The 27883-nt window shown below is 37.3% G+C and overlaps 2 protein-coding genes across 3 annotated transcripts; one reads left to right on the top strand and one right to left on the bottom strand.

Moving 5' to 3' along the window:
• The first annotated feature begins 2203 nt into the window (after positions 1-2203).
• Positions 2204-21774, top strand: LOC137394052 (splicing factor 3B subunit 1-like). Of its 2 annotated transcripts, XM_068080772.1 has the most exons (19): positions 2204-2249; positions 3765-3952; positions 5709-5798; positions 6066-6186; positions 7671-7750; positions 7873-8266; positions 8371-8673; positions 8798-9132; positions 9367-9591; positions 9871-10014; positions 10172-10442; positions 10626-11044; positions 13456-13677; positions 17604-17786; positions 17895-18073; positions 18909-19094; positions 19333-19605; positions 19721-19937; positions 21416-21774. In XM_068080772.1, the coding sequence occupies exons 1-19, from the start codon at positions 2225-2227 to the stop codon at positions 21572-21574; spliced, it is 4014 nt and encodes a 1337-aa protein (XP_067936873.1). In that variant the 5' UTR covers positions 2204-2224; the 3' UTR covers positions 21575-21774. The 2 variants fall into 2 exon arrangements, with proteins under 2 accessions (XP_067936873.1, XP_067936879.1); XM_068080778.1 differs by lacking the exons at positions 2204-2249; positions 3765-3952; positions 5709-5798; positions 6066-6186 and adding an exon at positions 6255-7282.
• Positions 21725-26102, bottom strand: LOC137394085 (tRNA-dihydrouridine(47) synthase [NAD(P)(+)]-like). Its single transcript, XM_068080806.1, has 8 exons — positions 26023-26102; positions 25096-25907; positions 24713-24978; positions 24321-24497; positions 23773-23945; positions 22468-22656; positions 22187-22315; positions 21725-21856 (listed from the first exon to the last, which is right to left on the bottom strand). The coding sequence occupies exons 1-8, from the start codon at positions 26049-26051 to the stop codon at positions 21784-21786; spliced, it is 1848 nt and encodes a 615-aa protein (XP_067936907.1). The 5' UTR covers positions 26052-26102; the 3' UTR covers positions 21725-21783.
• Between the last annotated feature and the right edge of the window lie 1781 nt (positions 26103-27883).

Here is a 27883-nt window from a genome sequence, read left to right as displayed (position 1 = left end):
CAATTGTGTAAATTGATATATATATTATGCCAATTAATAAGTTGATGATTTGTATCCGGAGATTATACTCTCAAACTAAAATCCTGTTTCTAGTAATAATGTATAGCTAAATCGAACAAATCAATTAGAAGTTTCAATATTTTGTCCCAGAAAGTCACTCAAGTATTATGAGGAAGAAATGTTGGATTTAGATTTGGTAAGTACCCTATATTCATTTTTATTCAAACATACAAATAATACATATGTGGTAGTTCTTCAATGTGAGTGTAATAAAGTTAGGCCTGTGATAATGCGACGGACTAGAATTATATTGTACTTGAAGCTTGTATAAACAGCTTAACAGAAAAATGCGATGTAAGCTATACAGTGACATCAAATATATGACTGACGTTGATTTTCCTTGAAGCTTTAAAAGTGCTGTATTTTAAACAAGTAATATCAGCTTGACAAGCCCTTATCTTGACAGCACCATGCTTTTTGAAAAAAAATTGTCAAATAGTTCTTGAATGACAAATTTAGGTATTTCTCAGGAAGTTACACATTTTTAAAATTCTGTTACCTTCAGAAAGTAAAGAGACCATCTGATGAATAAGGCAATATGATGAGGCCTGCCAAGTCTGCCCTTTGGCATGTTCTCTACCTCTCTCTATGATTGATTACTCCAATTTTCAAGTTTCTAATGTGCTTTTGACATTTTCTAATTGTTAGATCTTTTGATGTTTTTGGACCTCTTACTGCTAGTGTATATTATATGTTCATCTTGTGGTCTGGCTGCATTCCCTGTTGGTATGTTGTTTTCGTAATATTTGCATACAACAGTATGTAATAAAAAGCCAAACATCTGTAGTTGCTATACAATTGAGAGAGCATGCCCAAGATGAAAAGATAACTCTTTTAGCTGAAAATATTCACCAGAAATGTTTTGTTAAGCTCATTTTTTCAGCTATTGAAAGTTATTCTTCCACATTGGGAAGGTTAAATTATTTGAGTTCTGTTGTTGCAGCAAATTTTCTAGGAGAATAAGATTCCAGCAGTGTCAGTCCAGTTGACATTTATTTGGCAGTACCAAATGATATGCTATTTAATAATCTTTAGAGTTTTTTGAAAAGCATATTATTTTATCAATTTATAGAATGTGAATATTTAAACAAATTGTACCTGTATAAAAGAAGCTTACATTATTCCATACTGACATCCCAAATAAAGGACTGTTTGTTCAAACCACTTGAACTCCACAAAGTAAGTCTTTACATAAAATGACTCCGCACTAATGACTACGCACAAGCAGAAACCAGGCTGTGATTTATATTTATTTATTAGAAGCAACATTTCAAATACATTAAATTTAATTGCTAATCAACCTAAAAACAAATGAATATACGGTGTGTATCTATTTGTTAAGCTAGATTTCAGACCACTACAAAATTTTGTAGAGCTTTCTAGTTTGAGTTTAGTTTGGTAATTTGTTAGCCAATCATGTACTAGTTATATTACATAGCTGGATGGCAAAAAATCTAATATTTTTTTGCTGACACAAACACTACATAGTGAGGAAGTAGATATATGCATACTACCAAATTACTGGTTATGAGATTTGGTTTATTTCGGTATTGGATATACATCTATTTCATCAAATTAACAAAACTCGTAAGATCTCATTACAAATAACCACTTTTATTAGTAAGTTAGGAAAGTTGTTACATGCATCAATTATATACAGACCCCCAGTGGGGCTGTATATCATTGCATACATGTACAGCAAAATTGGTAGTGAGTGGTAGAATTCCTTTGTAAATTTTCATTAAGCCCTATTTAGCAAAATAATTAGTGAGGTGCAGATAGCAAACTGCTTATAATTATAATTCTTTTAATTTTAAGACCACTCTTGCGTCTGAGTACTACTCTGAGTGACATTAATAACGCTACCAAATAACCACATACCTATTTAGGCGTTGCCTACCTATTTTACGAGGCATTCGACGCATGCAGAATAAAATTAGGAGTTGCCTACTAATCTAAAAAGTTAGTGTTTCATAAACAGATAACTCCGCCTACTTTACCTGCGTCCTGATGTACGCTAAACCGGATATCGTTCATGTTTTGCCTAGGACCCTGGGAAGACAGTATATCGATACGTTGGTGCGCACTTGTCGTTAAGCTAATAAGTTCCTAGAGCAGCCGAACCGCTAATGCGACTCATATTTCGATTTCTAACACATTCAAGATGGCTGCTCCTCGCACAGAACAAGGTTTGTTTTATTTGGAAAATGGTCACACCATAAGTTCCATATTTGCCATTGTTTAATCTCACTTTTAAACATACTTTATAATGTTTTTACGCTCAATCTTTTCATAGATAATCTTAAGCTGCCTCATTAATCCTTCGTGGACTTTTTTAATAGAAGCCCACAGAGGTTCTCGCATAATTGTAAAACGTAAACTAAGGTACTGAAATGTCAAACTAAATGTTTGTGGGTTTGACAAGAAAATCAAGTACACTGTATATATTTTCAAATCTAAAAATTAGAATATGACCGTGTGGTGTTGTGTTGGTATGAGGAATCGTAAGGTATTAATTTATTTTCCTTTGTCTTGGGCAAAACTTAAATAACCATTTGCCATAAACCATAACCATAAACTTTTGCGTTGTAAATGTGTACATCTGCGTTCGTTTGTTTATCAGCAATTCAGTATTTTAATTAGGCACAGGGCTAGAAGCAATGTTGTTTTTCTCAATCTCATGATTTCTCAAATTTTAATTCTTTGAGTATGCTCACACTGTGTTGACGCCTGCTTTTTAAAATTAGTTCTATTATCAAATTTTGGGTCTTTGGTGCAATGCTAAGTCAATTAGAAAGTTTCGCAAGTCGTGTTTTACAATGTGGTTGAGCCTAGGACTGTGTTGTGTGACCAATTCCTTCCCATAGCACTTCATAGAAAAGGACATACATGTATATATTTGTCAAGTTTGAATGACCAATGTACTAAAAATTTGAAAGACTTATAAAGGAAAAATTAAAGCCCTTGCCCTCTGTATTATTTTTATGTTGATGCTAGACACATTAGACACAGAAAAAAAAAGTGTTTTGCAGACTATATGTTCGCGATAGATTCTGGCTAATTAGTGAAAAAGATTTTTGAGTTAACAAGTTCTGATCCTTTAGCTTTTGGAACCATTGGCAATAGATCTTTTCTCATAAAAAATCTAATTCTTTTAGTGCTGCAGACTACTGATAACTAAAATATCGAGTTTACAAAGTATTTATTGACACTAACTGTATCATATAACTTTTCTTGAATCAACTTTTTGATGTGCGTATACTCCAATATAAATGTTGATGCCATTATTGTAAGCTGCAATTTTTTCTTAATCATGACTAAAAAATCAACATGTGACACACCTGCTAATTCAACTACGTACTATGTCACTGTTCTGTCTTTACTTTTGGTAATGTTCCTAAATTATGTAAAACCTATAGGCTATATAGAGATAGTAGTAAATCTAGTTACAAATCCATAAATCCTTCCTAATTCAACCTATTTATTTCTACTCTGATAGCAACCATTTTACTTTAAATACTTGTTCTACTTCATGAGTATAATTGACCTTTGCAGCAAAAGTCTGACAAAGTGACATGTATATACAACAACTAATAACTGAACTCAACCACACTTGTGCAACAAGGATACTTTCATCCGCACATTGTTTATTATTTGTGAGTGTTTGAGTGACAAATGACTCAGAAGTTATGACTGGTTTACAGATATTGCAGCTACTATCAAAGAGTTGCAGGCTGGGCGAAATGCGCAACCAGAAACAGATGAGAATAAAGCTGAGCGAATTGGCCTTGGGGCCGAAGGACATTTTGATACGGACATTTATTCGTCATCTAAGCTAAGTGGACTCAGTGGACAATATGTGGATTCTATTGCACCTAATGATGAGCAAGATGTTAGTATCTCATTAATTAATTAGCAATATTCCTTGAGCATTAAAATGTTACATTCTCATTCTATGTTTAGTTCTCATAAAAATGTTTAGTTTTTATGGCGATACTTTTTTGTTTTAATCGTCTGAAACAGACAGTCTACATTTGCATTATCTTTATATTTTTGACGATGTGCTCGAATTGTGAATATAATTTATACTATATACCAGCCTAATACTTGGTTTGTCCAAAACAGCTTTTTAGGGCAATTTCGATTACTAGTCCAAAAATTGAAAATTCAACTAGTAAATTTTTATATCCTGCGCTGTTTTATGTGTAGCATCGCAAATTGGGAAGTGGTGTATCTCATACTTTATGGTCTTCAAACTGAACAATCAGTGTAAAGTATCAATATCTATTGCCTGAGTTCAACATTGAAAGTAATATATAGCCTTACCTATTGGAAAATCACTTGTTTACCTAAAGAGTGCTTTAGCGCATCTGCTTGTGACCAAATATGATGCCTATTTCCTTAAAGGTTGACTTGCAACAAAATTCACATTACAGTTAATTGATATGAAAAGATTCACCATGTCTTACTCTGTTTAGTTGTAGGTGCAAAATATGTGGGAATGTGATTACAAGCTCTTAAAAGCTCAAAAACGAACAGTTAATCGCAGCCACACGACTGCTGTAGTTTATATTCTCTTTCCAAAACGGCTCAAATGTGACATACCTGTGTTAGATGGTTTCTGTTTACACTTTCATGCAACCTTATTCGTCGAAATATTTTCACAAATACACTTCACGCATTCAATAAAACCATGTCTATTGTTCTTACGCATCTGTTTTATCGTCATTTTAATGCTGTCACTTTTAGCAATGATATCTTATAACTTACCGTAAAAATTCGTTTAACTTTTTAGCCTTAGCTTGAAGGAGTACATATCATTGTCTGATATCATGACGAGCCTGTTGGTCATTTGTGATAATTGAAAAGTGCTGCAGAAATTATTTGCGAAGTGTTGGGTCACATGATCAGATTACGACTTGCCGATTAGACCAAACCGAAACAAAACTCTAAAATAGCGAGCATCTATATTTGATACGGGGTCTTCGGTAAAACCCGAAGTGTTTGTCATAAACTAGTGCTATGATAAGTTTTATATTGAGCTTTTTATTGCTCTTTCAATTCACGGGAGAACATCACGTGACAAGACGATAACCAAATTTCGTGACTACGCCAGAGAAATAAGGAGATTCCAATCTACTGCGGCTTTTCGTATTTGAGCTTTTAGGAGCTTGTAATCGTATTCCCACATATTTGGCACCTACAACACAACAGAGTAAGACATGGTGAATCTTTTGATACCAAATAACTGTAATGTGAATTTTGTTGCAAGTCAACCTTTAAGTCTTTGCCTTTATTTGCTAAAATATAATCTGCATATATTGTTACAGCAGCCAACGCAGATGATAGAATGAGAATGTAACATTAGTTTTTGTACACAGTTAATCTTTATAAATGGTGCAGCTCACCTTACGTAGTTGTCAAAGGACCTACAGGAATATTACTGTTTTAAATTTGAATTGAGTGAACATTGCTTTCTGACATTTAATGGCCTATTAAAGGGGCAATGAAATTTATGTGTTTGACCACTCATTGAAGGCCTTTTTGGTGCAATTTTAATATAATCCTTTTTCTTGTTAACCAGCTTGAACAGGATTGGTCAATGTGAATTGTTCCTGAGTTGATTTGCTATCTTGAATGTATCGTAGGATGATGATGACGTAGGGCAGTCGCTGCTCGGCACAAAGACACAGTATACTGCACCACTCAATGTGTTGAACGGTCTAGCCCAAGATAAGGTAGGCTGTGATGTTCATAACTTCCTTTTTGTTCAGTAATCTACACGCAAATGCTTTGTACTTTCATGTATTCAAGTTTCAAGTAAAATTGTATGCTCCCATAATTTAGTATACGAAAAGAGGTCAATGATTTTAGCTTTAAACAGTATGACTGCCAGCCGATTGTTCATGCCATGCAATAGGTTTTAATGTACATGTATGTGCTAATAGTAAATGTACTAATAATAAATGCATGACTTACACTTCACGTAGATGTTTTTTATTTAGGATTACGATCCATTCGCTGAGCACAAACCTAAGAAGGTGCGTGACAGAGATAATGACTATAAGAAGCAGCAACGACCAGCTATGATGATATCGCCTGCCAGACACGACCCGTTTGCTGACGGTATGCACACATATTTCATGTTTACCAGTGCCAGGGATTAGTAATGAAATGAACTGTAAGTGAAATGAAGTTGTTATTCAACACCAATTTGAAATAGATCATATCATTCAGCGCTTCTATTGTCAAATTATGGGATGATTAAGGTATATTGTTGGCTTTTTATCACATGCTGCAATTTGATTGCACAAAACAACACTATCTCAAGTTTGGCACTAAATATAATTCTATTTAGGTAGTCAATTTTATCAGGAACAACTAAATTTTTAAAAAGCAAAAATTTTTGTATTTATATTATTTTCCAAGCAATTCAAAATAATAATTGTCTACTTCTAGTTGGTTAAGTGTGGGAAAATAGGTACCTGTTTATATACCAAAAAAGTATTTCTGACAATCGGTTCAACCAGTACACGAGTTTTTAAAAATATATAACTTGATTACATAGTTTTGAGACGCTTTAAACAGAAAAAAAGGCAGACAATGTGCATGACAGTACATGTTGTTTATGTCATGGTAAAGCCGACCAGCGCAACCTGCGAACACAATCTTGCTTTAGCTTGTATAATTTTTTAGCGGTTGTTATAGTCTCCCTAGTCTATCCCTGGCACCTAGTTATTTATTAGGTTATACTTTAGTGTTTGATACCTGAGGAATTCTAATATTCTATTATATTCTCTCATTCCCTCTCAGGTCTACTCTGTACACGCTGAACCTAGTGGTCTGAGTTGCTCGGAGATGGAAGGACTCGTCATGCCACCATCTTAAAAACCAGATTCTGCTTATTGTCTCTTATTTTATTTGTCTTTTATCACTTAAAGCTTGAGTTGATATCATTACGAAACATCACATTGATTCAATGCCATTCAATGGCCTTAGTTCATGCTTGAAAGTAAATGTCTCGTCTGCAAAACCTACATGTGCAAATTCGGACCTAGTATCTGAGAAAACTTGCGTTACTCTGAAAAACATGTCTTTGTGGGGCGGGTGGGGGCGAAAGGAGTTATTACATTTATTATGGACTATTTGCAGATAGATAAAGATGTGCCTGCCGCTAGCTAGTCACTTATCGAAGCACTAGTGGCTAGCTGCTCTGGAGATGGTTAGTAGAACGTGCATCATCAGCGGTCAACTATTCCCATTCTTTTGATAAAAGTTGACTGCTTGGTGATGCATATTTACAAAAGAACAGCATGAATACTTTTTCGTTTTATGCAATGACTATTGTGCAATGCCTATCATCAAAAGGTTTGGTTTCATCAGCACTTTGCAACACAAATTCTGGTCGTAGAGAATGTTTGGCATTGCAGAATCGTCTTTGAGAACATGCTGCTTTTTACAAGCCAGAGCGTGAGTTGATTAGCCTCGAAACGGAGTGTTACAAGTATCGAATGTCTCCAACAGAGTGCTGATCCTCATGTTTCACTGGTCTTTGGTAATTCAAACTTTTTTATTGTAGGCTAACATGTTTTTGTTTGATATGCTTACAGGTGGCAAGACACCAGATGTTGCAGCTCATGCAAGAACGTATACAGCCATCATGCAGGAGCAGGTGCTCCGAAAGGACCAAGTGAGCAGTTTATATTTGTGGTAGTATCAGCAAATAATTTCCTTGTGATTAGATGTTTTTGCTTGTCTATTTTTGCTTTTGTTGTACGCAAGCTGCCATAAAATTAGCTGTCTTCCTTTTAGAGACACATAGAAAAACAAATGCAGGATAAAGCAAAATCTGGTGAGCTTAGCTCCAATGGTTACTCTGAGGTGACAGTTCAGCAGAAAAAGAAACGTAGATGGGATCAGGCAGTTGAAACTGATGCTAACAACCAGCCAACACCAAAGAGAAGAATAGATGCTCCGTCCACACCATCTCAAGCTACATGGGCTGAAACACCAGGCAGGGTATCTGGAGATGCGACGCCTGGTTCAGCACAAACTCCTGGTACAGTGCGACACTGGGCAGAGACGCCTGTGCATGTTTCAGCTGGCAGCATGACTCCTGGCAGGGAGCCAACAACACCGGGACACAGTGGTGCCACGCCCAGTGGGCGACGTAATCGTTGGGATGAGACGCCTCGTGGAACTGGAGGTTAGCTACATATCCTCCTGGTGACAGGTCTTTGTCTATGTGTTGCATTCCACTTTCTCTCTTTACTGTTGCTAGTTTTGCGATAAACAAACATTCTTTTGTAGAGACACCTGCCCATTCGGGTTGGGCTGAGACTCCTAAAGCCAACAGAGGTGGAGAAGATAAGATCGAGGATACTCCTTCCGCATCAGTTTCTAAACGTAGATCAAGATGGGATGAAACTCCTATGACAGCTGGAGCCATGACTCCTTCAATGACTCCTGGTGCCCTTACACCCGGTGGTGGCACTCCTGGTAACTTTACTCCAGGCGGTGCCACCCCAAGTGGTTTTACTCCTGGAGGAATTACTCCTAGTGGCATTACTCCTGTTGGAAATAAGGCCATGCAGATGGCTACCCCCACTCCTGGTAGGACATTAGTTTATCTCTGAATTATATAGCGTCTGTTCCTGAACCTTCAAGTTCTCTAACTGTAGGTTGAATAGCATGGCCATTTCTGTCATTCTGATGCCTCTGTGTACATTACCTTTAGGTCATCTCATGGCAATGACACCTGAGCAAATGCAAGCTTTCAATTGGCAAAAAGAAATTGACAACAGAAACCGACCACTGACCGATGATGAACTCGATGCAATGTTTCCCGAAGGATTCAAAGTGCTCCAACCCCCTGCAGGCTATGTTCCTATTCGAACACCAGCTCGCAAGCTTATTGCCACGCCTACTCCTATGATGGGTGGAACTCCTGGTTTTAAAATGCAGGGCACTCCTGATCACCAGGCTAACAAAGAGATGATAGTCGACATGCAACCTAAAGGCAATCTACCTACTCTCAAACCTGATGACATGCAGTACTTTGATAAGCTTCTGGTATGTGAATATTACAACTTTGATAAGAATGCTGTTGGTTTGGCTTTCTAATTGTCAGGTTTATTTTCATATCCTTTCGGCATTGCTGTTCAAGTATTAATGCAGGCTTCTAATGGTTCTTAGCACTGCCCATACTGTTGTGCCCTCAGCCCTTGCTTTAGTGTTAGTTGCTATTGCACCCTTTGCGCCATGTTCCCATGTCTGTTATTATATGGTCAAGTATGCATACTCAAGGTTGATGTGGATGAGGAAAGCCTTTCTGCGGAGGAGCAGAAAGACAGGAGAATCATGAAGCTGCTACTCAAAATTAAAAATGGAACTCCTCCTATGAGGAAAGCTGCCCTCAGACAGATTACAGACAAAGCCAGAGAAATGGGCGCTGGTGCTTTGTTCAATCAGATCTTGCCTTTGCTTATGTCTCCCACCCTTGAAGATCAGGAGAGACATCTTCTTGTCAAGGTGAATATTTGCTACACCATCATGATCAATTGTTGTCATAATCTTGGTACCTTTGCTTTGTTGCTCTGCGAGATTTGTTTATCTAGGCAAAGTTGTCTAGTAAACACTGAATTTCTGTTTTGACTCTATTTTCCTTTCAAAAAACTTATTATCCTTAAAGTGCAACTCAATGTAGATAATACTTTAAATTCCTTTCTATTTAATATTGCCATATTGCAATTGTCTTTCCGTCATGTTAATATCTTGTACATTCATGTAATATCGAAATTCATGGTGCAGGTGATCGACAGGATTCTGTACAAACTCGATGACTTGGTGCGACCGTATGTGCACAAGATACTTGTCGTTATTGAACCCTTGCTCATTGATGAAGACTACTATGCAAGAGTTGAGGGTCGAGAGATTATCTCTAACCTTGCCAAGGTACTTCTTACAAATATGCTTAAATTTACCACAAGTGATGTTCTTTAAATTGTGAAAGTGGAAACCTTGTATTTATATTAAATTTTGACTTGCTTGATTCTACACAAATCATCTGCAACTAACAGCCCATATATGAGCTGCACTTGTCATGTTGCAGGCTGCCGGTTTGGCAACAATGATCTCAACAATGAGACCTGATATCGACAACATGGATGAATATGTGCGTAACACCACTGCTAGGGCTTTTGCTGTCGTAGCGTCAGCGCTCGGCATACCCTCCTTGCTGCCTTTTCTCAAAGCTGTATGTCGCAGCAAGAAGTCTTGGCAGGCGAGGCACACAGGAATAAAGATTGTGCAGCAGATTAGCATTCTGATGGGTTGTGCTGTCTTGCCCCATCTCAAGAGTCTTGTGGAGATCATAAGACACGGTGGGTAGTCATTAATGAGCGCTCATCTTGCCTTTTTTTCTCCCAGTTTTCATTGTATTGGATCTTCTAATATGTGCTGTCTATAATAAACTATACCTGTCTTTATTTCTTCAGCTTGTTTTGTTACGCCATGACAGTAATAAGGTACCTGTAATAATTAACCTTACGTTTTTCTCATGGCAGGCCTACAGGATGAGCAGCAAAAGGTGCGTACTATCACAGCCCTCTCACTCGCCGCTCTAGCTGAAGCAGCCACACCATATGGTATTGAGTCATTTGATACAGTACTGAAGCCACTGTGGAAGGGCATCAGGCAGTTCCGCGGTAAAGGTTTAGCCGCCTTTCTCAAGGCTATTGGCTATCTCATCCCTCTTATGGACGCCGAGTACGCCAACTATTATACAAGGGAAGTCATGTTGATCCTCATCCGAGAGTTCCAGTCTCCTGATGAGGAAATGAAGAAGATAGTGCTAAAGGTGGTGAAACAGTGTTGCGCGACAGATGGTGTCGAACCTCAGTACATAAAAGACGAAATTCTTCCTCCTTTTTTTAAGCACTTTTGGAACCAGCGAATGGCACTTGACCGACGCAACTACAGACAGGTTGGTGATAAATGTAACCTCGCAAGATTGTGTGAAATCAGTGAAATTGTTTTTGTAAAATCATTAATTTCCTAAAGGACTGACAGCAATTACCCTAGGACACTTATGTATTCGCCTCATCTAACTTTCGCGTTTTCGCGGAGTCATCCTCTCGCGAAAATTTCATGAGCGAAACTAAACTATCATAACGAACGAGCACGCGGAATTAAATAGCTTTGTTCATTGATAGTCCAAGAAACAAATGGCAGCAAGCTATCAAATTGCATTATCGATTTCGGCCACACAGTTCTACCTGCGGTTCACAATTACAAACTAGTCCCAAATTGAAAAAGTTTTTCTTACCGATGAACCGAACCCAGGCCCATATTCCCTGGGGCGGCTGGCCGGCTGAGCCACCCTAACTTTTTAGGAACTTTCCGCGGCTAAGTACACTCAAACTCGGATAACTCGACCTCGGATAAAATGTAACATTTCATCTCAAACACAAAGTTAACTCGAACGGATTTGTTTGGCCCGTTCCCACGCAATGATAAATCGCTTCAGATAACTCGACCTCAACATTATTTATTCGAAAAGTTATTTGCCCAACGGCTATGAAGACGGTTTTTATCGCTGTAGAATATCACTTTATTCCAAGGCATAGAGACAAACATCAACTTTTAGTAGTTCTTAGGCGTCATTGTTATCATCATCAGCGGCAAAATATTCCTGTTAACGACTTTTATGAAGGTTTGCAAAATATCAAGTTTTACCAAACATCCCATCGAAAGCGTGGAAACCTCCGTATGAACTTAAAATAAAATCCGCAAAATTGATCTTTGTTAAAACGCTCAAAAGAGAAAGATGTATTTTTTCTGAGCGTTTTAACTGCGGTCAAGTTTTGCCTATTGAAATTTAAAATCGTCTCGTCAGTCACATCACCTAAAACAAAACAAATCTCAAAAAGGAGAAAAATGTTGATACATTCCGATAAAATTTGTTAAAACTTCACATGAGAAGCCTGGCTGAAGCCCTACATAAGAGAAACCTGTTGGGGGCTTACACCGCCCCCTCCACACCCCCAGGTGTTCATAACTAGTCGCCTAACATTAGCCGCCCCAACTTGCAACCAGTGAATACAGGCCTGACCGAACCTGAGGAGTCTAATTATGTTTGTTCCACTGCATTTATTTTCACATCACTATATTTTCGCACTCATCAGAGCTGCGAAATTAAGTTGCATCGAAATTTTACTCTGTATGCTACTCACGAAACTAAATACTAGCGAAATATAAGTGGCTTAGGGTAAGTTTACACATTTGCAAAAAGGATTTCTAGACAAGCAAGGGCATTTTAATTTGTAATAGTTCTGCCAGGAATTCTATTTGTAATCATTTGGCTTATGCATGTACCAACTTGGTGCTGTTTATCGCATCCAATAATGTCTTAGAACATTTTCTGGTTACCATAAATGCCATCCTACGTGACTCAAGTTTTGTTGCGGTTGTTATAAACCCTATTCTGTCACTAACATATTTTGACATGCGAAAAAATGATAGAATTGCCAATTTTTCCCAAATGCACATGTTCATGAAATATGAGACCAGCTTGTTTTTCAGTTTTGTTTATATAACCTAAGTGAGTGGTTGCATAGACATCAGTAAAGGGTGTCATTAGGGTACCTTTGTGCGTAAGATTGGCTAACTGGTAAATGTGAGTCTAAATCTAACATTTTAGTATAAATCAAAAATTATAAATTGTTTTTGAAACATGCCGAAATATCCTCTCGCACTTTTCCTGAGGCATTTTGTTCTGTATTGTAGTTCATCCCCGAGCACATGCATTTTCGTGCAGGTGATAGTGTATAAAATGGCCTTTTGTACAATGACTTGCTCCTTTGTCTCACAAGTCTTTAATTAATACAAATCGGCTCTGCAAACTCTTTAATTAACTTTTTGTATGTCTAAAATGTCTCCTGGACTATTTCTAAATTGTATATAATAGCTGAGGTAATCAGTCCTTGGATCCCTCAGGAGAATATGTGGAGATAAGCATCAAGTATACCTAAATGTGGCTTACTGGTCAATTCCTCTGGGGAAACTATTTAGACTAGTTTTGAGCTTGACTTGCCCTTGTCTTCGTTACTTTTTGTGTTGATAATAACGAAGGTGCTGTGCCACACCTTTATGATTGTTGGTGTATGTGTTGAACAGCCGGTGAACACAACTGTAGAATTGTTGGTGTATGTGTTGAACAGCTGGTGGACACAACTATAGAATTGTTGGTGTATGTGTTGAACAGCTGGTGGACACAACTGTAGAATTGTTGGTGTATGTGTTGAACAGCTGGTGGACACAACTATAGAATTGTTGGTGTATGTGTTGAACATCTGGTAGACACAACTATATAATTGTTGGTGTATATTTGAACAGCTGGTGGACACAACTGTAGAGATTGCCAACAAGGTTGGTGCTGCCGAGATCATCAACAGGGTTGTGGACGACCTGAAGGATGAGAGTGAGCAGTACAGGAAGATGGTGATGGAGACAATTGAGAAGGTCATGGCTAATTTAGGAGCCTCTGACATAGACTCCAGGCTAGAGGAACAGTTGATTGATGGAATCCTCTATGCGTTTCAAGAACAGACTACTGAGGTAAGTAGCTGTCTGCATATCCTGTTTTGCCATAATTTCTTTTTACTTATTATATAGTAGCTATTAGTGATATAATGAATTGATTAGGAAAAATGATAACTCGACATTGTTGAATTATATTATCGTATTTACATACCATTTAAAGGTGGTGTTTTAAGTTGCACTCCATGTATGAAGAAAGTTCCTTTCTTGACTGCTCCACCATTAAGTTTCCAACTTGATTGCCCTCGCATGGTCTATTATGAATGGGTCATTCCATGCGAGAAAAGTGGTACCTGTTGCTGCTCTTTGATTGATAAGGCAGCTTTTTGTGATTAACTTACAGCTGAAGTTGTCCTCTTTCTTGTTGACTATTTTCGTCAGTTATAACTGCAGCTTGCTTAAAGGTTGACTTGCAACAAAATTCACATTACAGTTATTTGGTATCAAAAGATTCCCCATGTCTTACTCCGCTGTGTTGTAGATGCAAAATATGTGAAAATGTGATTACAAGCTCTTAAAAGCTCAAAAACGAACAGTTAATCGCACCCATCACAAAACCGCCGTAGATTAGAATCTCTTTCCAAAATGGCTCAAATGGGATGTAGTTGTACAAGATGGCTTCTGTTTACACTTTCACGCAACCTCATTCGTCGAAGTATTTTCACAAATATACTTCATGCATTCAATAAAACCATGTCTATTGTTCTTACACGTCTATTTTATCGTCATTGTAATGCTGTCACATTCATCACTGATATCTTATAACCTACCGTGAAAATTTGTTTAATTTTTTGACCTTAGCTCGAAGGAGTACATATCATTGTCTGATAAACATGACGAGCCTGTTGGTCACCTGTGATAATTGAAAAATGCTGCAGAAATTATTCGCGCTGTTTGGCAGGAAGTATGGGTCACATGATCAGATTACGACTAGACGATTAGACCAAGCCGAAACAAAACTGTAAATCTATATTTAATATTACATTTACATCTATATTTGATACGGGGTCTTCGGTAAAACCTGAAGTGTTTGTCATAAACTAGTGCTACAAGAAGTTTTATATTGAGCCTTTTATTGACCTTTCAATTTACATGAGAACATCATGTGACAAAACAATAACCAAATGTAATGACTACGTCAGAGAAATAAACTGATTCCAATCTACGGCGATTTCGTGATGGCTGCGATCAACTGTTCATTTTTTAGCTTTTAAGAGCTTGTAATCACATTTCCACATATTTTGCACCTACAACACAGCAGAGTAAGACATGGTGAATCTTTTGGTACCAAATAACTGTAATGTGAATTTTGTTGCAAGTCAACCTTTAAAGTTATTAGCAGGGCCACGACTGAACTTTAGTCAATATTTTTATAATGTTGAAGTAAAACAATTACATAATTCAGTGCGAACTTACTCGTATAACTTGAAAAATTAATTCCTTTTTAAGATACCACTCAAACAAATATCACCTTCAATTCATTGCGTACCACGAGCCGCGTAGTACAGCTTGGCACAGCGTTCGGGTATGGCCTGTGGCAGCGTGGGGAAGCTTTAGATGGCTTAGGAGAAAATGTTTCTGATTGTTGAGTATTAGCATTAAATTAGCATTTAACGAAAGGAGACAATCTGCTGGCTACATTGAGCTAATGGAAAACATGTTTACAGCCCGCACTCAGCTGTGTCAAAATGATGAATTTTTATTGCATTTTTTTCTTCACAATGACCAGTTGTGTCAGACATGTTACAGCCAAGAAGACTTCACAATTCGGCTGATTTGTGAAGCCTGGGTAGCTTTAAATGATGATTCACATCTGATGAGTTTTCACTGAGCAGTAGTACTAAGAACAGTGATTATTCCATTTCCAATATTAATAGTAGAGTAATAATGCTGTTATTCGTAGTATTCGTGATAACTCTTTCGATTCAGACATTGCTCAAGTTGTTGCTCATGGCAGTAGGGGAAGAAGCCATAAAAGTGTTTGAGTTCATTCTGCAACATGTCTGTAGACTTATTTTTATGGCATCAACTGATGTAAAATTTTATGTGGGTTAATTTGGTATCAAAATATTTTGTGGAGACATCGGGTTCAACAGTTATGACAACTTATGCTTGCCACTGTCCAACTCTAGGTTATGTTGAATGTTTAATTAAGAAAATTAATTTGGTGGTGAATGAATTAATCAGTTTAAGTCGAGTAAAAAACTTGCATGTAACAAGAAAGAATTAAATAACTCACACAAGATTACTTCATCTAGCTGCATTTAGAATTGGTGATCAACACTCGAAACAACTTTTAGTGTTAAACTAAAGACAAAACGTTGAAAATATTAATCACTTTGAGACTCGTTATATAAATTTGCATGTAGCACAGAGGAGTACCAAAAGTTGCAGTAAAGAATTGAATGACCTATATCACTAAAAATTATATTGCGTTTTTTGATATTTGAGCAATACTTCAACATCAGTTTCACTCATATTCATTATGAAACGTGTGTAATTGCGAAAAATAACATCCCTAGCCAACTTTAACTTGGTGTACAAAAGTTAACCTTAAGCCAACTCTCAACCTGTGGTGCTCACTGCATTAATAGTTTCGTTAGTAATTGCATCAACAACTCCTGACATTCACTTGCGACGATATCTGGTATTTAAAGTGCCCCTCAGCAGTTTATGTAATACGTTGCGCCCTCACCATACGATTTTGATTCGTTCTAGGGTTGGCATCGCATAGCGAAAGTGTCGTATAGAGGAGTACAGAAACCCACAGTAATTATATTATGTAAACATCCCCTAGTGAAAATCATCAAAATTTTATATAATTACTGTACATATAAAAATTAGTAACAAAATAGTATGTTAACTACAGTAACTACAGTAACTTTAGTGGTTATGATCTGCAAAAAATGTAATATCACTATGTGCAGTAGCGGCAGTAAGTACCGTATGGAGTTCTTGCCTTCGATGCAGACATATAACAAACTTTGAATTTAACTTAAATGAATTTAGCTTACTAAACCCACACTTAAAGCTAAGTTTTAGTATGTATTTCTAACTATTTTACTGAACTTCAACTTTTTCATCGCTAAAATTTTATCACCTATTGGTTTTCGGCTTTGTTTTCACTATAACTTTTAGCCGACCTCATTAAAACCTTTTTTAACCTAATTCTACAAGAAAGCCTCAGCGATGCTGTTCTTGAAAGTGGCCTCTCACATACCTGATTGACCATTTAATGGCAATCAAAAGAAAAAATGAAATTTTATTACTTCACATTTGGAGTGACGTGACTTAAGCTGGTACATGTAGTGGGTAGAGCAGAGAGGAAGCAAAAAAGGTATCAATGCTAATTATGTTACTGTACACTTGGAAAATAAATTTAATATATGTGTAAAGAAGTGGAGTTTTGTTAGCAGGCTAATAAAAGTTAACTGACCCCCGTTTGAAGGGATTGCAACTCCAACTTTGCTACGGGTTTTAAATGAAGAATATTACACCTTTTCACACGAGGAATGCTGAACTGAAATAAATCAGTCATTGTCTCTTGTTGAGGCGCTGTGAGAAGGTTTTCGGCGAACAGCATATCGGTATCTCTGTCATTTCGATGTAATGAGCACATCGACTGCCAAATTTGAATTTCGCGCAGCTTTTGTGGAATTTGTTTAGCGAAATAGGATTTGTATGGGGAGGACGAAAAACCATCGTGTTTCACCTAAAAAGCCGGAAAATTAGAATAACGGCATCGTAACTCGAGAGCGCACTCTAATGGTTGATCGTTGCATCGACATTTGGTTGCTACTAGAATGGTATGATTTCCATCATAAACATTATCTGCAAAATGAATGAACAAAGTGTGCAGGTGGTAAAAACAAGATGACTAAGATTTTTATGTTGAAAGCAAGCGATTTATCTCAAAAATGTTATCTCACATAATTTCTCTGTAGGATGTGGTCATGTTGAATGGGTTTGGAGTGGTAGTCAACTCATTGGCCAAGAGATGCAAGCCTTACCTCCCACAGATCTGTGGTACCATCCTCTGGCGTCTTAACAATAAATCTGCCAAAGTACGACAGCAGGCAGCCGATCTCATCTCACGCATTGCAGTAGTAATGAAGACTTGTCAAGAGGTAAACTGTTGTGTAAAGTTATTGTATAATTTGTGTATATGCATATGTACATGTCAGGCAATGGTTGTATCTCGATTTTGACAGTTATTTTCTGAATATTGATGACAGGAGAAGCTGATGGGTCACTTGGGTGTCGTGTTGTATGAGTACCTCGGAGAGGAATATCCAGAAGTGCTGGGTAGTATTCTTGGAGCGCTCAAGGGTATTGTCAATGTGATTGGTATGACGAAGATGACTCCTCCAATCAAGGACCTACTGCCCAGACTCACCCCTATTCTGAAAAATAGGTATGATTATGCATTTGCAAGCCATGACGCTTATTCTTTTCTCTTGTTTTTTTAGTGTTTAACTCAATTATAATCATTACCATCTGTGATTTTAGTTGGTTTTGGCACTAGTGATTTGTGGTGACATGTTATAGCAGTTGAAGGATTACTACGCTTATATTTAAACATTAAGTATTTGTAATACTACCTCTTCGTTACAAATTACAGTAAGCCCTCAAAGTAAAATCAGTGTGGTTCACCAGCAACAGTAATAATGCAATTGTTGTTAATTAAATAAAGAGACTGCAAGAAACATAAAAACTACACACAGGTCCTGTGATTTTTGCGATTTGTATGAATGCTGCAGAAGTAAAACTAAAATTGTCATATGTCAGCAATCACATATTATGCAAAACTAATTTTATTTGATGTTGTGTAATCAAGACTGCTCTTTAATTCACATAATCACCTCACAAAGCGACAGATTTCGAGTTTTCTACTTTTTGCGCAAGCACTTCCTGTCGCCTCTCAGAACCATCTTCATGCAGCGCTCGTGTTTAGACTTGTGTAGTGCGAGCCACTTTCTGAGAAGTATTAGTTGCTAAGTTATGCATGACAATCGCTATAAAACATTTGCGGGGTGTTATGTACTTCATGATACACTGCTGCATACATGTGAACTAACCATTGCATTGCCAAGCACAAATGTACAGCGCGTTACTTCTCTATATAATTATATTTAATACTATATTTGATGCCTACGGGTTTGTCCCGCAGTTACCAGTTATAAAGTTACAAATAATTGTTGTCGGCTTTCCTGATTTTATCATTCCTATATTGTTTTGGGTTTGTGTAGACATGAGAAGGTGCAGGAGAATTGCATTGACCTTGTGGGTAGGATTGCTGACAGAGGCTCAGAGTTTGTGCCAGCCAGAGAATGGATGCGCATCTGTTTTGAACTCCTTGAATTGCTCAAGGCCCACAAGAAGGCTATTAGACGAGCAACTGTGAACACTTTTGGCTACATTGCCAAGGCTATCGGGTAATTATATATGGTCTCATTTTTGTTCTTTACATTATGCTCTGCTTGTCGTACTGCCAACCAGACTGTGCAATTACAAGTATGTCACTGGGCTCATTGATAAGTTGAACTATTAAATAGAAATGATAGGAGGATTTGTATAGCTGACAAATGCTTAAAGTAAATATTTATGATCATGTTCCGTACAGACAGACGTATGTTATCGGTATTCTCAAGGGACTCAACATGTCTATTTTAGACCACACGATGTGTTGGCCACCCTGTTGAACAATCTGAAAGTGCAAGAGAGACAAAATAGGGTTTGTACAACAGTTGCTATTGCCATTGTGGCAGAGACCTGTTCCCCCTTCACCGTATTGCCAGGCCTAATGAATGAGTACAGAGTGCCTGAGCTGAATGTTCAGAACGGAGTCCTCAAATCAATGAGCTTCATGTTTGAGTACATAGGAGAGATGGGCAAGGACTATATTTACGCAGTGACAGGCCTGTTAGAAGATGCCCTCATGGACAGGTAGATATTGCTGGGTAACCAGAGTGCCTGGTTTGATTAGTTCAGTGATAAGAGGTTGTTTTCTTTGGCTACATTATTGCAACCTGATGTATATCTAGGTTCTGGGTTGTTTTAGGGACTTGGTGCACAGACAGACTGCCATGTACACAATACAGCACCTGTCGCTAGGAGTCTATGGTTTTGGATGTGAAGACGCCCTTAATCATCTCCTCAACTATGTTTGGCCCAATGTGTTTGAAACATCACCACACGTCGTACAGGCATTCATGGGCTCCATTGAAGGCATGCGATTGGGACTAGGACCAGCCCGAGTCATGCAGTATGCATTACAGGTAGGACAAGATTTTTGCCTTAGCTATTATACTGATTGTCATAGAGCCGCAGCCATAGAGACCCGCTGATGCATATGATCTGGTCTAAGGATCTACAGTAAAACCCCGGGATGTGACATCCGTTCTAGGGTTGGGATTGTAAAGTGAAATCCCAGTATGACAGGGCCTTTTCCTCCTTAATAAAGCTTCTATTTTGGAGGAAAACCTATGCAAAGAAGCATGTTTCTGACAACAGCTAAAAATCTTTATGAAATGACCCATGCACCTGTCATTAGCACTGTCCTTTAGGCGAGTTGTGAGAATTTTCTCCTGGTTGTTTGTGCAATAAATTTAGCAAGATGTCAGAGTTGTTGGGTGATAAATTTAACCCTTTTAAGGGCGAAGCAATTCTAATGTCGCCTGTATTTTGCACTCTTTCAGACGAATCGACATTAATGTCGTCGGCTTCAGCATTTTTGCTAAACTGTTTTTCGTATACGTCAAATTATCAGACCGAGTTAGACAAGGAACCACTTTGATTTTAAAACAGAGAAGGTATCATTATTAGTTGTTTCGATTATGTCACTTTCAGAGTTATAAAGAAAAACTGTATAACTAGAAAACAGACAATGTTTCTAATTTTTAAAGTTAGAATATGCTATAACAATGGCTGCTATTATGTCGTACGGTGTTCCTGAAGGGTATTCTCATCGTTCTTCGAAACGCATAGAAGTCTTCAGGTAGGATTGTGAACCACATGAGTGAGTCTGAAAACAATGGATGTGATGATATAAACCGTAGTAATTTTGAATCAGAGTGTAGTTCTGATGATTGTGATGATAGATCTTCTTAGGTACACTGCCACTAGAATCATGGCAACCACTACAGTAAAAATGAAAAAATTGTTATTGACGTAACCAAGTTATTATTACTACTATTTTTAGACACTTTTCTATTGATCACTTTCTATTATGGGTTCGTAAAGATCAAACGATGTCAGTGGTGGGCAAACAGAGGTAGCGTTCAATTAAAGAATAGCGTTCAATTAAAGGGTAACATTCAATTAAAGGGTGGCGCTGTATTTTTCAATCCTTTTTCTTTAGTGGTGTTTTATTAGGGGTGACAATCAAATAAAAATGTTGTTCAAATAAGGATGGGGTTCAAATCGAGGTTTTACGGTATGCTAATTCTCCACTCTGCTTGCTGTAAATCCCAGATAGTGTCTCATATCGCCCTAATTTTTTGTGTGAGGAGTTCAGCCAATAACGTATTGGCATCGCAGTAATTCTTTTTCACTCATAAGGCAGGGAAAATTCCGTAACCTGGAGCCAGAAAACAATATTCCATATTGTAACCTGAAAAAAACTATCCTAGAGTCACCGTATCCCATGGTTTCGCTGTGTGTTGGCGTGGCTGTTGATTTTTTGACAAGTATACTGTTTCAATTTTTCATCAATATATCTGTAATATCAGCGATAAATATTTTGCCTTGTTTGTAGGGTCTGTTTCACCCTGCAAGAAAGGTAAGAGATGTTTATTGGAAGGTGTACAACACCATCTACATTGGCGCGGAACATGCTATGGTGCCTGCATACCCGCGAATGGAGAATGATGATCGCAATACATACATGAGATATGAACTGGACTATGTCTTGTAGAGTTGCCAAATCATTTATCATATTTTTGTATTTAATTTGAGTCATATTATTTGAAGTTGTATGTGGTGTAGCAACCCGTGTGTCATGCTCTATTTCGGTCAGCTGCCATGTACATTTTACTTACTTTGTACATAAACTATTAGAATAAGATGTTATAATTGTATTTTCATCTAAAGCTAATAATCAACCATATAACATCAGCAATGAGTTTAGCTGTAGGAGTTAGCTCTGTGCTTGGGGATGAAGAAGAAGCCTTGCGGAACTGGGCCAAGAAGCATCTCACTAAAATAACAAAATTATGCTATGCAATAGTATAGTGGAGACAGACGATTCCTTTTTCAACTCAAGAGTGGTATTTTAGAACAATGCACAACCGTAACCATAAAATGGCTTGTTCAACAAGAAGGTAGTTTACTGGCATTGTCACAGCATATAAAACCAAAGCACAAAAATGGAGATTTATTGGTGAATTTATTTGTCTGCTAAAAACTGGATGTGAAAATGCGAAAAAATGTCATTTATCTCAGCTGTTGAATATTTACTAAAAATTATTTTCTAAGTTGCATAGGATTTTGTATTAGTTCCACAGATATTTTTGATGTAATGTGTTACCTTATTTTAACCCAGTCAGCAGAGTTTGGACTAGCCATGAGCGTTTCAAGGTCATCTCTGCCAAAATACGGCGAAGGTCTCTCATTGATTTTTTGTGGCAATCGCTCTAGAATGCCTACTGGAATATATCTAAAAGCAAACACAAAAACCTGGTGGCACCAACCAATGGATGACAAGCCTGAAGATGTGCTGATATAATTGGTCATTACAAAATAAAATGCGATGTAATGCAGATCTCCCCAATGTATAGAGAATATATTAGTATATATGCCTCAGCACACCTGTGCAGAAATGACAACCATTCCAACATAAATCTTCGGGTTGTCTCCACTCCCTGATGATCAGAACCCCAGTGTTCGAGACCATAGTTTGAGAAATCTCTCAGGATATCTAATCTCTCACTTGAGGATATATCCCAGTGTCGCTGTTCTTTTATCTCAGTAAACAGCCATGGCTTAATAAGAGCTCCCCTGTAAATTTTAAATGACCCCCATTACAATATGATATAGGTTATGACAATATATATTATATGGTATATGACAATATGATTAAGCTTCTTCAAATACATGTAGGCTAGTTAAAACCACACATCTATTATAATAAAAAGGCATTGGAGCATTTAACGAGACTGCACAAATGTCTATGGGATAAAAATTCAAACATATTCGGATCATTTTAAAAAGCTGAAGGCAGTAGCAGCGAGGTCTTGTTGTATCATATATATTTACAATATATTTAAATAAATATAATTAGCATTGACATTCTGCCAGATATATTCAAACAAATATAATTAGCATTGACATTCTGCCTGATATAGAGACAAGATTGTAATGTATTTTTAACAAATTTGTGACATGAAATCAAATGGAAAATCTCTTCAGCTGCCATAAAGGAATCTCACTAGAAAGTCCTGGGAGCTAAACTGGAAAAATGAAAGATTCATAATGGTGACCAACCGATATACACTATACTATAGAGCTGAGTGCTTACCAACCTTAACCCCCCTCACTTCACATGAATACTTCCCCTACTTTGTTAGCATCGTACCACCTTATTTGTAAGGATTGCCTCACCATCTTGCTAACAACACCCAGCCTAATTTGCTAGCATTATTGTACCGCACTTACTAGCATTGCCTGACCTACTTGCCTTGCTAGCACCACCTCACTGACATCATTAGTATTGTCCAAACTACCTTGCAAGCATCAACTCATCTACCTTGCTAGCATCAACTCGACTACCTTGCTAGCATCAACCCACCTACCTTGCTAGCATCAACTCGATTACCTTGTTAGCATCAACCTACCTACCTTACTAGCATCGACCCGCCTACCTTGCTAGCATCAACTCGACTACCTTGCTAGCATCAACCCACCTACCTTGCTAGCATCAACTCGACTACCTTGCTAGCATCAACCCACCTACCTTGCTAGCATCAACCCATCTACCTCGCTAACATCGACCCGCCTACTTTGCTAGCAACAACCCGCCTACCTCGTTAGCATCAACCCACCTACCTTGCTAGCAACAACTCACCTACCTTACTAGCATCATGCCACCTACCTTACTAGCATTGTCTCACCTACCTTGCAAGCATTGTCCCGGCAACATCACTCTTCATGGCTTCATTGTAGTCCTCGAATGACAGAATATCACCTCCACCATACAAAGGCATGGGACTTGCTGCCTTAGCACACTTGTCAATATAGGCCCAGTCTGCACTTTTTGTGTACCGCTGTTCTCTCGACCGACCGTGCAGCTGAACGTATAATCAACCGATTGTTGAAGTTTTTTAAATAAAAAGCAAGTGGTAAAATATGTGCGGACATTACATGAAGGTGCAAGCTAGGACTTGTAAAATGCATGATCAAGAGTTGAAACAATAGATACACAGTTCTTGGGTGTAGAGTATGGACCAATTCTATTGCAGTCTGTTCTCGTAACAAACACGACACCAGTAACTATATATATATGGATAGCGAAATATTAGCTAATCTCAAACTGAGCTCAAGTAAAAAATCAACTGATACCAATGAATATAAAACGATGGCACTGAAATATGTGTTGCAAGACTTCTCGCTGCTCACAAAAAAAGCTAGTGCTGTACAGAGACAAATAAAAGGAATGAACTTACGGTTGTCATAGTAATGCCCCATTCCCTTAGCTTAACCACCAGACTATCCGCAGTGTTTTTTGTCTCAGAAATGCCCGTACGAATCTTGGCTGTAATAGGCACATCCGATACTTGCACCATAGAGTGAACTATCTCATGGAACCTGTTCATCCTCCTCATCAACGCTGATCCAGCACCCTTCAATAACACTGTCTTAACAGTAGCAGTCCATATGAATAATGTTTAGAATTGGAAATTAAAAAATGACCAATGACAATCCAGAAATAGTGAAACAGTAATAAAACAAGACTGCCTTCCTGAAAAATCATAAAATGCACTAATGTTCGTCAAATAAAAATACATTGAGACAACTGAAATATATTTTTTGGCATTGCACACTAGATTAAAATTACCTGATCAAATATCAATTCGATGGGGCAGCCTACATTGATGTCTATGAAATCAATTTCACAAGTTTCTGTAAGAAGTTGTGTGCACTTTGACATGGAGTCAGCAAAAGCTCCACACAGCTGCACCCCGAACAAGTCTTCTGAACTATGCCTCTTAACCAGCGCCCATTCAGATGAAACTCCTTGTAAGAGTTTGGTAGCGAGTGCCATCTCTCCACAGGTTATATCTGCTCCATATGTTTTACAGACACGGCGAAATGGCAGGTTTCCTAACTAAAACAAGCATATATGTTACTGAATTCCAAAGGCTAACAATAATATTACCTTTACCAACATTACGCAATAAATATTCAAAGATAGCCAAATAATACGTGCATATAAATCACCTACCGTTGTCAAGGGAGCTAGATAAAGCTTATTCTTAAAATCTATCGTCTTCTTTTCTTTTGGTTTAATAGTAAATTCGTCCTCATTTGTAATGGGGCCGACATTTGAAGTTTCCAGATTTCCATTAGGTGATAAGGTTTCTTGGGCCTTTGTAACCATTTCTTCTGAACTATTGTCCGCAATTGACTCATTTTGTACAGAAGCAATGTCTTTTTTCTTGACACAGTTCAGCTCAAAATTCCGTTTTGTTATCTTTTGAACGATGGCACGAGCATCCTCAGTTGCGCTTTCTGCTCTTGTAAAGTCATATTTGTGTTTTCTCAGTAAGATTAAATTATCCTTGCTGAGATTGTTCACTGACCTGCCATTAACAATTGCCGACTGTTCAATATTTTTAAACTCTCCATCGATTTCCTTAATGTGGTTTTTGCCAAAACGACAAGCAAAACTGTATGGACACTTTCCCAAATGCTTAAAATTATAGCAACTTCCTGAGATATCCTCAGGTTTCTTGGAGAGAAAATCAGCGACATCATGAGAAAACTTACAAGTGTCTCCATATGTGCAAACTGTATCACACAAGAAAGACTTGCACAGTCGATCAGCGGGATCCCGTCTCTGATTGCTAAATTTCTCACGCTGCTTATTTTGGCCTCTATTGCGCTTCTTTTTTGGTTTCACACTCTTATCAATATCTTCCGTATCTTCAATTTGCCGTTTGCTTGTGGGATTGGCATCCTCGGAGGGTGCGGCAGCATCTTCAGTTTGAGGTTCAACTTTTGTAAGATCTGGTGAACTGGACACCAAATACCTAAAAAATATTAAAAACATGAAACCAAACTATATTACACAATATACTAAATGACTGCAAAGTGTTAACATCAAAAAATAAAAATTCATTTTATGTACTAGTATATAAAACTCACTTGGACAGGATAGGAGCTACACCTTTCATCTTTCAACAGTTTCAAGCAGACTGCATTAGGGTTGCAACTGTAATAATTATAATGGCAAATACATTGCAAGCATGCATTTGCAGAAACTAAAGACTTGTCTATGGTCAGTAGCTGAAACAGGCAATTCTGATACTAAGAGTAAGTGTTAAAGCAGATAAAAAAAATGTTTTCCTATAAGAAGGAAGGAGAAACTTTCATGATAAATTACAACATCAGTGCTGACTATGTTATTCCACTTGAAAACATCAGAAACAAAAATGTCATTTCAGTTTCCATGAAATAGTTTGTTGTGGTTAATGAAGTTGTCAATAGTACTTCAGCACAAACTCCAGTAAATTCAAGACCATCCGATTGCCATGTGAGTAAACCCCATAGTTATAGCATCTCCTGTTGTATGTATGGGTATATAATATACTTTCACCATACTTCTAAGATTTATATAAAGTAAATATATAATAAATAGGTTAACTTCATTCATACTTTAATCTAGACAGTTGAAATGTAGGTTTTTACCTTGATTTATGATACTGATATAAAGTCCAGCACAGGACTGGGCTACTCGTCTTGTTTTTAATGTTACTAATGGTACTGGACTTTCAAAGCAATCTTAAATATATAAATAACATTTACATGTAAGACTTTTGAAATAAATAGGAAACAATACAGTTGTACAATTAAATACTGCAATTGTTATTTATTAGCTCTCAAATAATGTGTTCAGATATGAGCATAAAACCTTTGTTCCAACATTTTTGGCTTTAATATCTCATAATTTATATCTTTCTCAAAACAGTGGCAAAGCACTTGGCTGGGTAAAGGTTGCTGCTGACATTATAATCAGGGTAGTCAGCCAGTGTTAATCCAAAATATTGGCGCTGATCCTTACTATCGAATTTGGTGATAAATGAAAGGTTATTCACTCTAAACAAAGCCGAAGTTATAGACATCATGTCTCTTGTACGAGGTCAGTTCACGAGGTCAGTTTACAGTATAATTAAGTAGAGGTAAAAGCTTTCACTACTTGGTTACTGTGATTTAGTAAAAGAATTACTATTCCAGTAGTTACTAGTTATTATTCGCAGCTGATGCAGCATTTCTGAAAGGCTCAACATTCAATGTATGATAGATTTATTATTTAGTGCAGAACTGATACGCAATCCCAAATAAGTTATCAAATTTACTGTGTAAGAATCTCATTTCAATAAATGGTGAGAAAATAATTCCAGGACAAAATCAAACATTGTTTTCATAGCATTTAGTTTCATTATTAAATACTTGTAACATATTGCTAGTATAAAAAATTCAAGTTAAGAGTTTAGTTTACAAGCAAGTTTTAGAAGAATCAACTGTATAATTAACGTATTTAGCTTTGCACATAAAGGTTATTTTTAAAATACATTTTTGAGATACTACTCGAGCAGAAAAGCACATTTGTGCAGGCTTGTTAACTCTCAAGCATTGGGCGTGAGACTCACGCAATCACATTGAAAAAAAAAGGAAAATGAGTGAGAAACGCGTGAGATTTTTGCCTCAACTTTATATATACTAGGTATCACTGATACATCAATTACCCCAAAACCAAATCTCAAGCATTGCCCCACTCTTGGGTTGGCAAGCCTGCATTTGTGATTAAACGACATTTATTGCTTGGCTTTGTCCTAGCCTTGAAACAAAAATGGTACAAAATTACAACGATGTATGGTCGCCTAATTATGCAAATAAAGATACCAAAAATGTTGTAAAACAAAAATAATTATAAACAATGACAGCAATTAACAAGTATTCAGTGCCAAATAGTGCATGAAGTCAATTTGTTTAAGAGGAATTATCA

This window comes from Watersipora subatra, chromosome 1, assembly GCF_963576615.1.
Source record: "Watersipora subatra chromosome 1, tzWatSuba1.1, whole genome shotgun sequence".
Lineage (NCBI taxonomy): Eukaryota > Metazoa > Bryozoa > Gymnolaemata > Cheilostomatida > Watersiporidae > Watersipora > Watersipora subatra.
The sequence above is the reverse complement of the archived record's forward strand: the minus strand, read 5'-3'. Positions and strand labels throughout refer to the sequence as shown.

Bases quoted from the DNA above. Each gene is read 5' to 3' on its own strand.
- LOC137394052 (XM_068080772.1), top strand. From the start codon at position 2,225: ATGGCTGCTCCTCGCACAGAACAAG. The intron at 19,095-19,332 runs GTAATTATATAT...TGTCTATTTTAG, and splicing joins TACATTGCCAAGGCTATCGG to ACCACACGATGTGTTGGCCA. The intron at 19,938-21,415 runs GTAGGACAAGAT...CCTTGTTTGTAG, and splicing joins TCATGCAGTATGCATTACAG to GGTCTGTTTCACCCTGCAAG.
- LOC137394085 (XM_068080806.1), bottom strand. From the start codon at position 26,051: ATGAAAGGTGTAGCTCCTATCCTGTCCAA. The intron at 22,316-22,467 runs GTGTGCTGAGGC...GTTTGCTTTTAG, and splicing joins TGGTTGTCATTTCTGCACAG to ATATATTCCAGTAGGCATTC. The intron at 21,857-22,186 runs GTAACACATTAC...TTGTTATTTTAG, and splicing joins GCTGACTGGGTTAAAATAAG to TGAGATGCTTCTTGGCCCAG.